This window comes from Taudactylus pleione, unplaced genomic scaffold (assembly GCF_031769625.1).
Source record: "Taudactylus pleione unplaced genomic scaffold, aTauple2 ptg000290l, whole genome shotgun sequence".
NCBI classification, from domain to species: Eukaryota; Metazoa; Chordata; class Amphibia; order Anura; family Myobatrachidae; genus Taudactylus; species Taudactylus pleione.
In genome coordinates, this window is record NW_028284692.1 from 11185634 (window position 1) to 11199269 (window position 13636).

Genomic DNA, 13636 nt, shown 5'->3' on the forward strand with positions numbered 1-13636 from the left:
GGTACCCACCAGGATGAAGCATTCCGGTGCATTGTATATTTGGAGACTGCGGTAAAACCCCCGAACACTTATTTTTCAGGTGTTTACCACATTTTTCCCTTTAGTACATCCCGCCCATAGGAATGGTTTGGGTAGATACCGTATTGGCATGGTTTGGGCAGATGTGGGTGTGGTATGGGCAGATGTGGGTGTGGTTTGGCAGATGCAGGTGTGATTTGGAATATTCTTGGAGTTGTTTGTGGAAGGGTCTATTTGTTTCCCAAGTTTGTTTTTGATATATAAGTGACTGATCCCCTTTTAGGTCAATATGTTTTTATTGCAAATACTAAAAAAAAAACAGAATAGGAACAAGAGAAATGGATAATACAAAAAAAGAGCAAGTACACACTATGATGGACGTAGTTGCAGCTGCGACTGTTTCTTTTGCTGGAATACCACGGCCGATGGTCTTCGTACTGAGATGCTAATCCGTCACTCTGTGTATTTATACGCTCCATCGGTCATACCATGGGTCACATCATAGATGATTGCACCAGCCCTATGGCTCTCTCTCCCATCCCTCTCTCCCCCCTGTGCATTTTAAGTGAGGGGTTTTATATATATATATATATATATATATATATATATATAAAACACAAATATCATTCAGTTCATTACATACACACATAGCATTCACGCAGCTTACATACACACACTGTAACATACATACTCAGCATACTTAAAAACACACACACACAGAGTATACATACACATAGCATACTTACACACACACAGAGTATACATATACATAACATACTTACACACACACGCACAAGTTGGCTCTGCTGCTACAGTATCTGCGGACCTCCTCCTAGGTGCCGGGCTGCTGGACGGCCGTAATCCTCCTTCTCCTTATCTTCTTTCTCTCTGGGTTCAGCTGTCAGCGTGGTGAGCTAGACGTGGGCATGTCACAGCCAGTGTCTGCGTCTTTATTTGCAGTTGCACTGGCACCGGTGGCCATGGTCCAACAAACATTCTAACAATAAGGCTGTTTTAATGTCCAATGGTGAGACCGATGGGCATCCAATGGTGCCGATTAGAGACTTATTAGGCAAAGCAGCAGGTTTGAGTCAGAGCCAGTGGGCATCTCTGTATGAATCCTTTCAGCTGTGGCATTAGCATAAAAACGCAGTTGCTCTGCGTATGAAGATGCACACATATATATGTGAAAAAGTGACAGTGCCAATTAATATATGCCCAACAATATAAAGAATTCCCCAGCCCTCTGACGAAGTCCGCTCGCAAGTGGGTCGATGGTCTGCACTGAGCATGCGCACGACGGAGGGAGCTCCGTCGTGCGCATGCGCCAGACGCGACGAGCGAAGGACTTTCCTTCGCCCCTTTGGTGGGCGTGCCGGGGGCGTGCCTCCCTGACGGGGGCGTTCCCAAGGGAACGCCTACCGTCAGAAGCCGGCCCACTGACATCACTAGTGATGTCAGTGGGAGTGATTTTGGCTCTGATAGAGCCAAAATCACTCCGGGCCTTGCGGTTGAAAACCTCAACCGCAGGCTCCGGCTCGCAGTGGCGATGGTCGCGATGGTCAAGACCATCGCGGCCATCAAACTGCACGCTCGTATAGGCTGTGGGTGGTGACCCACAGCTATATGAGCGTCCAGGAGGACGCTCCATAATTATGGAGGGCGGCCCTCATTCAGAGCGTGCGCTCTGCTCAGAGCGTACGGCTCTGAATGAGGGCCATAGTCACAGATTCTGAAAAATTACAATTGCAAAGCAGACCAAACTTTCATTGAAATTCAATAGTCCTCAAGGTCTCAGACATCTCCTTTTAACACATTGTACATTCCGCATAAGCCATAGAAAGTGAATGTCGATTTCTCTTTCAGATTAATTGTCTCTGCAGAGATTTACATTCTAGGAAGAAAAATACACAAGGCCATTGTTTAACTTTTGTAAATGATCAGTTTCTCTTTTTTTAAAGTATTTCACACTCTGGAGAGAGGCCCTTGAGTTATACCTCTCTCGGGCTGTTCTTTCAAGATCACTCAATCACTTCATCTCTGTCCTTGGCTTATAAAAGTCCTTTGATTTTAATGCAATGCTTTCTATACACAAGACACAATATTTGCTGTCTACTGATGGACTTTTTAAGTCTTGAAAAACCACTCCATACACATTGCAAAATGTTATATTTATACAGTTATAAATATTTTCTTTTAATTGGGAAGAAAATGAACTGGGAGGGATAGACACAGGGTAATTTGCTTTAATGTCTTCAAAATGAATGATCTTCATGATTACCCAGCCACCTGTCTTCTGTAAATCAGAATGATGCTGTTTCTTTCGTAAAGGAAGAGACCATCTGGTTACCTTGCCATAAACACCATACGTCATTTATACTTTTATGCAGTGACATCACTGATTTTTCGATAAAGCAAGAGTTTAGGCCTGTACTTGCACTTACAGAGTTTGAGACACACACACATGGGCATACACGCACATGCTTATGGTTAAACTCTCTTACCTTGCAGGCCAGGTACTAGTTGTTCAAGTTGTCTGTCAGTTGAGAGTAGGGAGTGGGACTTTAGCAGCTCCGCTTTACTATCTCCCTTGATACCAGTAGGTAGAGGACTGTACAATATGCCATTTAGCCCTACCCTCTTGTCAGAACACGCCCCCTGCCTCCCCTCCTGCTAACTGCACAGGTAGTTTTAATTAATGTTTGAGGAGGGGGCTAAATGAGGGGAGCCAGGGGCACTTGCTGCTTGCGAACCCCCCTTAATCCGGCTCTGGGAGGGTCTGCTGTCTGCCACCACAGATGATCCTGATTGTGAACTATTTCTTATTCACAGGCAGATGTCTGCCTTTAAATAAGAAGCAGTTCATATCCAGAATCATCAATAATGGTAAACAGAAGTCCCCGGCCCACTGTTATCACCATCGGCAGGCTGCAGGTTTCTCTGTCATCAGTGTGGGCAAGCTGAGCAGGAATGAGCAGGAGTCCAAGCCAGATCTACTACTTGCCTCCACATGGGTCCCTACCCCAAGCTTTCCTCCTCCACCTACTCCCATTGGCCAGACATTGAATGTGAACTACACTACCCCTGAGGCACTGTGTTTAGCTGCAGTGCACAGTAGCAGAGAATATTTAGAGGTTACTCAGTGGAAGTTCCAGAGGTGGGACCGCAAAACAAATAAGGGAGTCATAACAACTGCCCTTTCAAACGCTACCAAACATAGATGGTCGGGACTCACTGACAGTTGGTGTGGCTCCCCTATTTGAATCTTGGACGGCGCTGCAGCTCCACCTCTGGAGCCTCCACTGCTCAGCAGTATCTTAACCACCAGTGCTTCTGCCTCTTCCCCAGGTGTCCCACTGTCACCTTCCTCAGATGTCCCTCTGTCACCCATGGCATGTGGATAATCAGAAGTGATACGGATGAATACAGGTACAACCATGTTCAAAGAAGAAACTGCTCCCCATTGCTCTCCTGAATTGACCGAACACAGCTCACATCAAAATGCAGGCGCTGGATAGAGGCGGCACTCTGGGATAAATTAAATCAGCAGACTATACCGAGCTTTAATACCACGATAAATGTAAATAAAATGTTGGAAGTGTGTGTAATGGGTGTGGTATATTAGGTCGATCATTCTCATGTCTACTTGCATAAGGTCAACATGAGAATATCGACATGGTTGACATTCATCTACACAGATGACATGATAGAATATTGATCTAACATCCCAGGAGGCACAGCGGTTATTTGCTTGTCCCCAGCGTTAGTGGTGTCTCCAACGTCGTCTTCCGGGTCCTGATGGTCATGAGACCAGCAGTTATGGCACAGATCTATCACTAACCCTAATTCCTAACTCTAATCCTTCCTCTAGAGCCTAACCCTAATTTCCCCTCCCCGCAGCGTATTCTCCTAGTGCCTAATCCTAACCTTCCCCTCAGTGCCTAACCCTAAACGTTGGCATTCTGATAACACTGTACAACAAAGAAATTATTTGTTTCCTTTCTAAAATATAGTCATACTATACTAATTTGAAGTAAAGAAAAACAAATATTACTTCAGAATGTTTTTATTAGCTTTAGTTTTTGAGCTACACTACTTGCACTATATGTTCTTCAGTAATTATAGACATAGTGAAAAGCAATTTTAAAATAATCTGATATTTTCTTGATACTAATAAATTAGTTGTTTCAAATGAATCAATCACGAATAAGAACACAAAATTAAACATATTGCAAATAGTGTCCTATTCACGAGAGCGCAGGGGCGTACCTACCCATTGGCCAGGATGACACTCGCCAGGGGCGCCGGCCAATGGGGGGCACATCTGGCAGTGCCACCAGCAGCCAAGGGGTGGACTACCCCAGGGGCGGAACTAGCGGCGTGTGGTGTAGGGGCCCATAGCCACCGCTGCACGCATCGCTAGTCCCCCGGGCCCCACAAGTGTAGGGCAGACCGTAGTGAGAGTGGTCTGCCCTACACAGTAACAAACACACAGCCGCCAGCAGCAGCTGTGTGTTTTGTTATAGCAGCCAGCCAATGAGAGTCAGACAGGCTTTCATTGGCTGCTGCGTCCACGGAGGGAGCTGGCTGGAGCTCACTCATGAGCTCCGCCTTCTGGCTCCCCCTGCAGCGGGTGATGGGAGAGACAAAATTTCTTCTCTCCCATAGTGCACTGCAAAGCGGGTCGGGAGGAGTGGATAGCGGCGGTCGCATCAGGAGTGGGGATTCAGATAAGTTTTTTTTTTCTTCTGTGTGTGTAAGCCTGGCACGTGGGGGGGCTACTAGGGGGCACTGTATAGTTGGTGGCCACTACTGGGGGCACTTTATGGGGGGTGGTGGCCGCTACTGGGTGCACTGTATAGGGGGGGGCACTACTGGGGGCACTGTATAGGGGGGACTACTGCATGGAGCAATGCAGCATAGTGGGGATTACTACTGGAGGCACTGTATAGGGGGACTACTACTGGGGGCAATGTAGCATAGGGGGGATTACTACTGGGGGCACTGCATAGGTGGGATTACTACTGGGGGCACTTCATAGGGGGGATTACTGCCGGGGGCACTGTATGGGGGGATGGCCGCTACTGAGGGCACTGTATCGTGGGGACTACTACTGGGGAAACTGCATAGGGGGGACTACTACTGGGGCACTGCATAGGGAGGACTACTACTGGGGGCACTGTATAGGGGGGGCTACTGCTGGGGGCACTGCATAGGGGGGTAGCTGGGGAATCATTTTAAGTAATTATTTAATGTATAGTGTAATTATTCAGAAATTATGGGGGGCGCCAGTCCATTAGTTTGCAAGGGGCGCTTGGATCCCTAGATACACTCCTGCAAGAGCTCTTTCTCTTTGTTCCTCTCTGTGGCATCTCTTGTCACTGTCCAACAGCAGTCAGCAAGCATAGAAGAGTTCCACCTACCCTGATGACCTTCATTCAATTGCTGAAATGTCTTAGTGGAAACACTCAACGTGCTCGTCACTCACTGCACCGCAGTTGTCAGGGAAGAAGTTCTGGGGGAGGATGCTCTAAAGCAGGAAATGTGGTCAAACCCCTGTAAATGCTATTTTCGGGGGTTTGACCGCATTTCTCAAATGCACCAAGCCCCGGAATAATAAAATATGTAGTAGATAAAATGTAAGGATTAACCACAACATGCTTAGAGGCAGATGTATCAAGCTCTTTTTTATTTGAAATCATTTGGAAATGTTAGTTTATGCTTGATTTATACGGGTTGGGTATGGGATCCCGGCGGTCAGAATACTGACAGCGCATCCCAACAGTCAGAATCCCTTACCCCTAACCCTCCCTCCCCGTGCCTTAACCTAACCTAACCCCTAGTGCCTAAGCTTAACCTCCCCCTATTAGCACCCTATATCTAACCCTCCCCCTTGTGCCTAACCCCTCCCTCTAACCCCTGATACTTACCTTCGGGATACTGGTGGAGACAGAATTACCGCAGCTGTAGGCAGTGCTGCGCATGCGCTTGCTTTTACGGATGTAACGGCCCATGCGCAGCACTGATTACAGCTGCGGTAAGGTAGTGTAGAGATGGAAAAGTAACTATTTCCCAAAAAGCGGTCATCGCAAAAATGACAGCTTTTCAGAATAGATACTTATGGAGAGGAGGGATGATGAATTCCTCTGGTAATTTGGTAGAACTCCATGCGAGTTCTAAACCTAATTACCTCCACAGAATGTTATGTGTTAAAGAATAGGCCCCTTAGTCTTATATAACTGTTGATTGACAACATTTTGTTATGTTTTACATGTTTATGTCATATCTGCCAAAGAGTATATGACCACATCAACTATTAAATAGTGTGCAGACTCATAAACTCACCTTGGTGATCGTCATCACTGATCATTGAACACAATGTACAGATCATATGGTGCTCACAGCTGTTCTGATGGGATCAGTGACCCATGTAAAGACAAAGCTCAGAGAGGCAAGGAATAGATTGGAAGAAATACAGGCTGGAGCCAGAATATTTCATCATTATACTTGCATGACCCACACTTGCCACAGGTGATTAGTTTAAAACGGTGTGAGTCACAGAAGGAAGCCAGCTCAGTCAGCATGTGATATTTCTAAATATCTAATACATACAATCTGCCAGGACTCTATATATTAAGTACAGAGGGGGTGATTCAGCTGCAGACGCAAGTGCTATCGCAGCTGCTAACACAAAGCACCATTACTTTAATGGGAATGGGTATGATATACTGATTCCCGTCAGCGGCAGCCCGACAGGAGCAGAGTGCGACGCAGCGGAAGCCCGACAGCGCTGGAAATCCCGATCGTGGATAGGTAAGTATCCACTAACCTAACCTAACCCCCCTAACCCTAACCTTCCTTAGGGGTGCCTAACCCTAACTTCCCCCCCAAGTGCCTAACCCTAATCCCCCCTCTAAGTGCCTAACCCTAACCACCCCCTTCCCCGCTGCCTAAACCTAAGTCCCCCGGGGGGGTGCCTAACCCTAAGTCCCCCCCGGGGGTGCCTAACCCTCCCTCCCCCTAGCCTAACCCTCCCGGCGGGGTGCCTAACCCTAAGTCCCCCCAGGAGCCCTAAACCTAACCCTCCCCCCCGCGGCTGTCCGCTCACGGCGCCCGGCATCACTACGATCGTGATGCCGGGCGCCGGTCTCCCGGCGTCGGGGAAATGCGGGCGTCTACATCCAGACTCCCGGCATTTCACCCTTGCCGGGATAAGACAGTCGGGAAGCCGGCTGCCGGTATATAGGCAGTCGGCTTCCCGATTGCTTCCCCTTTAATGCAGCAGGAGGCGTCATGCCTTCCGCATGCATTACTTATCTGAGCTGCGTTCAAATGACGCAACATCGAATAATCTGTGATCACATCAGCTGGCTGAATGACCCATGGGTTATGTTATGCAGAAGTGAGAAGTCTTTCACATTTTTTAAAGACCGACTGAATGACCCAATTGGTTATGTTATGTACATATATGCAGAATTAAATTGGTGCCAGCGTAAAGCTTATTACATTTATGCATTTATATTTTTGTTATTTATAGTTTTCTGTTATATCTATACTAGTAAAATGTACTTGACACATGCCAGGTCAATCCAGCCAACCCTTTTTCTGTCCAGACCTGTCCCTTCCTAGCTATACTTACCGCCTGGCCCTCTTCTCCTGCAGGATGGCTGCCCTGTCTCTGTCACAGATAGTGGGAGCCATGTCGGACATCAACAATCATTATATAGATAATACAGTTATCTGCAGATAAAAATCATCTAATGACATTCTCATGTAACGATAGTTGGTATGACCTCTGACCCCACCCACCAGTGTCAGTGATGTTACTTTCGGAGAATTCTGACAAAACAGTTATCTACAGTCTCTAAACACTTCTGTTATATTCTGTACTTACTAATCACATACCACCTCATGATGAAAACAAGGACACTCTTGAAAATCAACGAAACAACATTATCCACAATAAAAAAATATACAAAAGTATAGAAGAAAGTAAAAAGGTGCACAGGCCACAAACAGAGAAGATAAAGCAAGGGCTTACCAAAAAGTACTATAGTACAGATTAAAAGAAAAAGGTAATGCTAAAGATAATTTATCTAGTATAACAGAGTACTGATAAAAATGATATCATATTAGTGCACAAACATGGACATGGGGCCTAATATTAATGGTGCATACCTACCACTGAGTGTTTTTAAAAATAAAGTCCAAACACTCTGAACACCGTGCAACCCTGCACCATCGCCACTCTATATAAATACAAAATAATTAAACTAGCCCTTTGTAAAGTTTAAAAATACATTCCAGACGTACATGCCAACACGGTGAAGTGCACAGCGTACACCATAGCAACTGGAAGAACATGAGAAGGAGGTACTAAAGTCGAAAAAACAGAAAGCGAGGGTAGAAAAGAACAAGAAACAGAGGACTAGGAAGAAACAGAGATGCAGACACTGAGAGGCAGGAGTGCAAGAGATGGATATTGGAAACCCAGCACTTATGCGCATGCGCGCAGCCTCCATTCAGCTACTCCGGGGTCCGGTACCGCCACACATCTGCTTGGATGTGGCTTCCCAATTATTTTTAGAAGTCCTTGCCAAATGGTGGGTGGATAAGACGTGAAGCTGGGCAGATCAGAGGCACATTTGATCAGGTTAGGATGTGGCAAATTTGTTCCCAGCTACGATTATGGCTGAATGATCTGGAAATAAATGTTAAACACTGATTTCTATGGGAAAAATTCATTGTGTGGAATTGCACTGAAGAGCAGATTCTCACAAGAGCCCATCACGGTGTTGTGTTATCTGGATTAATCTTTGAACTATTTTGTTCCCAAATTTGTAATACTGGAGGGAAACAGGATATTTCAGACATGCACACGGGCACAAAAATGTATATAGACATACAGTATATGTTACATTTATGTACAGTATATAGATTGTGACAATCCAAAAGTTAAGTTATAATTGTTGTGATTGTAATTAGCATATTTTTGGATTTTCTTTCCTCAGGCTATTAGCGATGCACATATTCGAAAACTGGAAGACTTATTGTCTAATGCAAATTATAAAAATGAGGATCTTCAGAGAACGATTACTGACCATAATGCCTCTAAAAGCAAGTTGTTGGGTAAGATGTAATCACAGTCTGTGGTGTGAGTAATAGAGCATTTATAGTGGTCATACACAATGGGCAATTGATGAGGTTGGTATGGCCAGCTTTTGTGCGGTGTGTAATTAGGGAACGTTGCTGTAGGATGTGGCCGTAGAATACTTGCTTTAGGATGTAGAATTTAGGTACTCGCATGCAAAGTTGATGCAATTCCGGATGTCTCCTGTGTTCAGAAGTCAAATGCGTCTTTTTGCCTGTACTCTGAGTCAGATGCATCTATGCATCCCCTTTTACTGGGTGAAGAAGATGCATTTCAGAGTGGTGTCCACAATCCATACCCACAACACACACACGGGATACTTATACTATGAGCGAATACCCTGTTGCTGCCCATGTGATGCGGTGCATTGCTAAAGATCACAAGATGCGGCTGAACTTTGCACTTGTGTGCAAATCAGAATCAGGCCCTCATTTTTAGGGCTAAATTTACTAAAGGTCGATTTTGGCATTTTGGTTGTTTTCATGTAAATTTTGCAACCCATTTACTAAATTAGAAGCCGACGGCAAAATAACTAAAAATCTGACTTTAGAACAGTTTAGAATATCGGAGCAACTAAAGATTTTTTCAAATAGACAAAAATTTAATCCCTAGATTTGCAGTTGGTTGATTTTATAACCGATCAAAAAACACCATAAAACGACGGCAAATCTGCCCAAACAATAGACCTGCGAGTTTAGGTGAAGCACCCCACAGATCACTATTAACTTAAAAAGTAAAAGAAAAGGTGAAATTGAAAAACAAATGTGTGGGGTCCACCACAAACTAATAACCAGCCCTGGACTTCTGAGCCTGGGCTGGCATTGGCAAATATGGGGGGAAAACAACATGTGGTTCCCCCTATTCTCCAATAACCAGCACTGGACAGAATGAATGGGGAAGTGCTAATTGGCTGAGAGCGGACACTGCCATAGCAATTGTTCACAAGCTCTCAGCCAATCAGTGCTTTCACATTCATTTATACGGCAGTGTCCAAAAATGACCTGCCATTTCACTGTGGCTGTGTCAACAGCCTATCCATTGGGTTCAATTCAGTTTGTTATTTTGCCAAGACCCATGAATGCCTACTTGGAACAAAGAGGAGCCCATCCAAGGATTTTGTACATATTAATTTGGGGAAAGAGATGTGTTGGGGGTTGTTTTGTAATGTACAACATTCGGTGTCAGTGTTTATCTTAATAATTTCTTTACAGGCAGACTACATGTGCCAGCGGGCCCTTAATGTCCGGCCATACTTGCACTTATCGTTCCACAAGTGCAGGGCCGGCAACAGAAATCTTGGGGCCCATTACACAGATATCTCTGCCCTCCCCCCCTCTGCAAGTTGAAATTACAGACAAACATTACTACTGCAAACCCCATGTTGCAGAGAGAAATAAACACATAACTAACTAAAAAAAACATGCCCAGGTCCCTACCATATCAAAATATAATTCTTATATATAATTATACTTATAGAGGGAGTATAAATATAGAATGCACATACTGTATATCTTCTATGTATCTATACAGCAGTAGAGAAGGTCCGCCACTGCGGTCACAAATGATAAGAAATGCTTTTGCGCCCTCCGTGGTAAATCAATAACCAAAGACATGAAGGAAGACGGCGGCACGTGGAGAGTGGAATATACCTGTATATATAAGAGGTTACCTTGACAAAAAAGCTTGCAGGTCCTGAAACTTTGGTGTGTTTGGAACAAATATATGAACTTCACTAAAAGTGCCAAAGTGCCGCCGTCTTCCTTCACGTCTTTGTGTATATATATATATATATATATATATATATATACACACACATACATACACACACATGTATATATTTATACAGATAGAGAAATATATATAGATGGATGAATGTAGGCTATATGCATCTATATCAATCTAATTTTATAGCTATATCTATACACTGCATAATCTATATCTATATAAAGATCTATATATGGTTATATATCTATATAAAGTATATGTACATATCTATACCTAGTGATTTATAGATATATTAGATATATATAATAGATAAATGATATATAGATACATATAATATAGATATATAGAATCATATATACATACACTTATAAATATACAGTATATATATATATAGAGAGAGAGAGAGAGAGAGAGAGATACATATACAAAGATATATACATGTATAGAAATATATATACATATACACATATATATGGATAGATAGATACATATATAGATATGCAGATCTATATATATATTAGGGGTGTGCACCGGCCACTTTTCGTGTTTTGGTTTTGGATCTTTCTTCGTGTTTTGGATCTGGATTGGTTTTGCCAAAACCACCCTTCCGTGTTTTGGGTTCTGGGTTTTGTGTTTTGGATCTGTATTTTTTTTTAAAAAAGCATAAAAACAGCTAAAATCACAGAATTTGTGTGTTTTTCTGCTCCTATGCTATTATTAACCTCAATAACCTTAATTTCCAGTCTATTCTGAACACCTCACACCTCACAATAGTGTTTTTATATCCAAAAGGTTGCACCGAGGTAGCTGGATGACTATGCTAAGAGATACGAGTGGGCGGCACAAACACGTGGTCCATCTAGGAGTGACACTGCAGTGGCAGACAGGATGGCAGTTTGAAAAACTAGGCCCCAAACAGTACATAATTCAAAGAAAAAAAAGAGGTGCAAGATAGAATTGTCCTCCCACCCACCCTTATGTTGTATAAACAGGACATGCACACTTTAACAAACCAAACATTTCAGCGCCAGTGTCTGCCACACGACTGTGGCTGAAATGATTGGTTCGTTTGGGCCCCCACAAAACAAGCTGGCAATTAATCTGTCCCTGCACAAACTGGCTCTACGGAGGCAAGATGTCGTCCTCATCCTCCGATTCCTCACCCTCTTCAGTGTTGTGTACATCCTCATCCTCACAGAGTATTAATTCATCCCCGCTGGAATCCACAACCACAGGTCCCTCTGTACGTTCTGGAGGCTGGTCTCCCTGGAAGAGTTGATAATTCATTTTATGAACATCATCTTCTCCACATTTTGTGGAAGCAACCTCCTACGCCTTTTGCTGACAAGGTTCCCAGCTGCACTAAACACTCTTTCGGAGTACACACTGGAGGTGGGGCAACTCAGGTAAAATAGAGCCAGTTTGTACAGGGACCTCCAAATTGCTTCTTTTTCCTGCCAGTACAGGTACGGACTGTCTGACATGCCTACTTGGATGCTGTCACCGATGTAATCCTTTAACAGACAGACGCACGCTTGTCGCTGCTGCTTTGAGGACAGTATCATATGCAGTGACAGTAGACTTGTCAGAAATTGTTGGCATGTCCTTCAGTCCGGACCAGATGTCCAAACCGGCCCTTGACTTATGACACAGGCGCACGCTTGGAGCTGCTACTGTGTTGCTGCATGTGCGGCTACATCGCACACAAGTCACAAACACATAAAAAATATATTTTTTATTTTTTGGAGCACTTTGAGGGTTACACCACCCTTTAACAGACAGACGCACGCTTGTCGCTGCTGCTTTGAGGATGCAAGGGCGGCTACAGCCCACACAATTCACAAAGACAGAAAAAAAAAGAAGAATATTTTTATTGTTTGTGGAGCGCACTTTGAGGGTTACACCACCCTTTAACAGACAGACGCACGCTTGTCGCTGCTGCTTTAAGGATGCAGGTGCGGCTACAGCCCACACATTTCACAAAGACAGAAAAAAAAATAAGAATTTTTTAATTGTTTGTGGAGCACACTTTGAGGGTTACACCACCCTTTAACAGACAGACGCATGCTTGTCGCTGCTGCTTTGAGGATGCAGGTGGAATCTAGACGGGATTTGGAACCGGGGACACACTACCTCCATCAATTGTCTAAATCCCACTGCACTAATGGCGGATACCGGACCCACGTCTAACACCAACATAGCAGTCAAGGCCTCAGTTATACGTTTTGCTTCAGGATGACTGCTGTCGTACTTCATCCTCATCGCTAGGGACTGTTGGAGGGTCAATTGTTTAGTAAAAGTGGTGGTGTTCCTACTGCCTCTCTGGGATGATGAACAACTCCCAGCAGCAGCAACAGCACTAGGAGGAAGTGGTTCTTGATCTTTCCCTATTTTATTTTTATCAGAGAAAGTTTGGTCCTCCATTTATGTTATATTGGTATATACGTGCGGCTAAAGCGCACACAAACACAGAAAATATTTTTTTATTTTTGCTGGAGAGTAGTGCACTTTGTGGGTTACACCACCCTTTAAGAAATGAGCCAGCCGGCTCTTTACTTATGGGACACAGGCGCACGCTTGGCGCTGCTCCTTTGTTGATGCACGTGCAGCCACAGTGCACACAATTCACAAACACGGAAAAATTTTTTTTTTTTTGGTTTGGACTGAAGTGTACTTTGGGGGTTACAGCACCCTTTAACGGTCAAGCCAGCCGACCCTTTACTTATGACACAGGCGCACGCT

At 44.3% G+C, this 13636-nt stretch overlaps 1 protein-coding gene across 1 annotated transcript in view; it reads left to right on the plus strand.

The window, feature by feature from the left end:
- The window catches only part of LOC148511899 (myosin heavy chain, skeletal muscle-like), a 319183-nt gene that overhangs the window by 164064 nt on the left and 141483 nt on the right, over positions 1-13636 (plus strand). The window contains exon 7 of the mRNA XM_088482738.1: positions 9030-9147. Coding sequence (XP_088338864.1) covers positions 9030-9147 — 118 coding nt within the window. The remainder of the gene's footprint in view (positions 1-9029; positions 9148-13636) is intronic.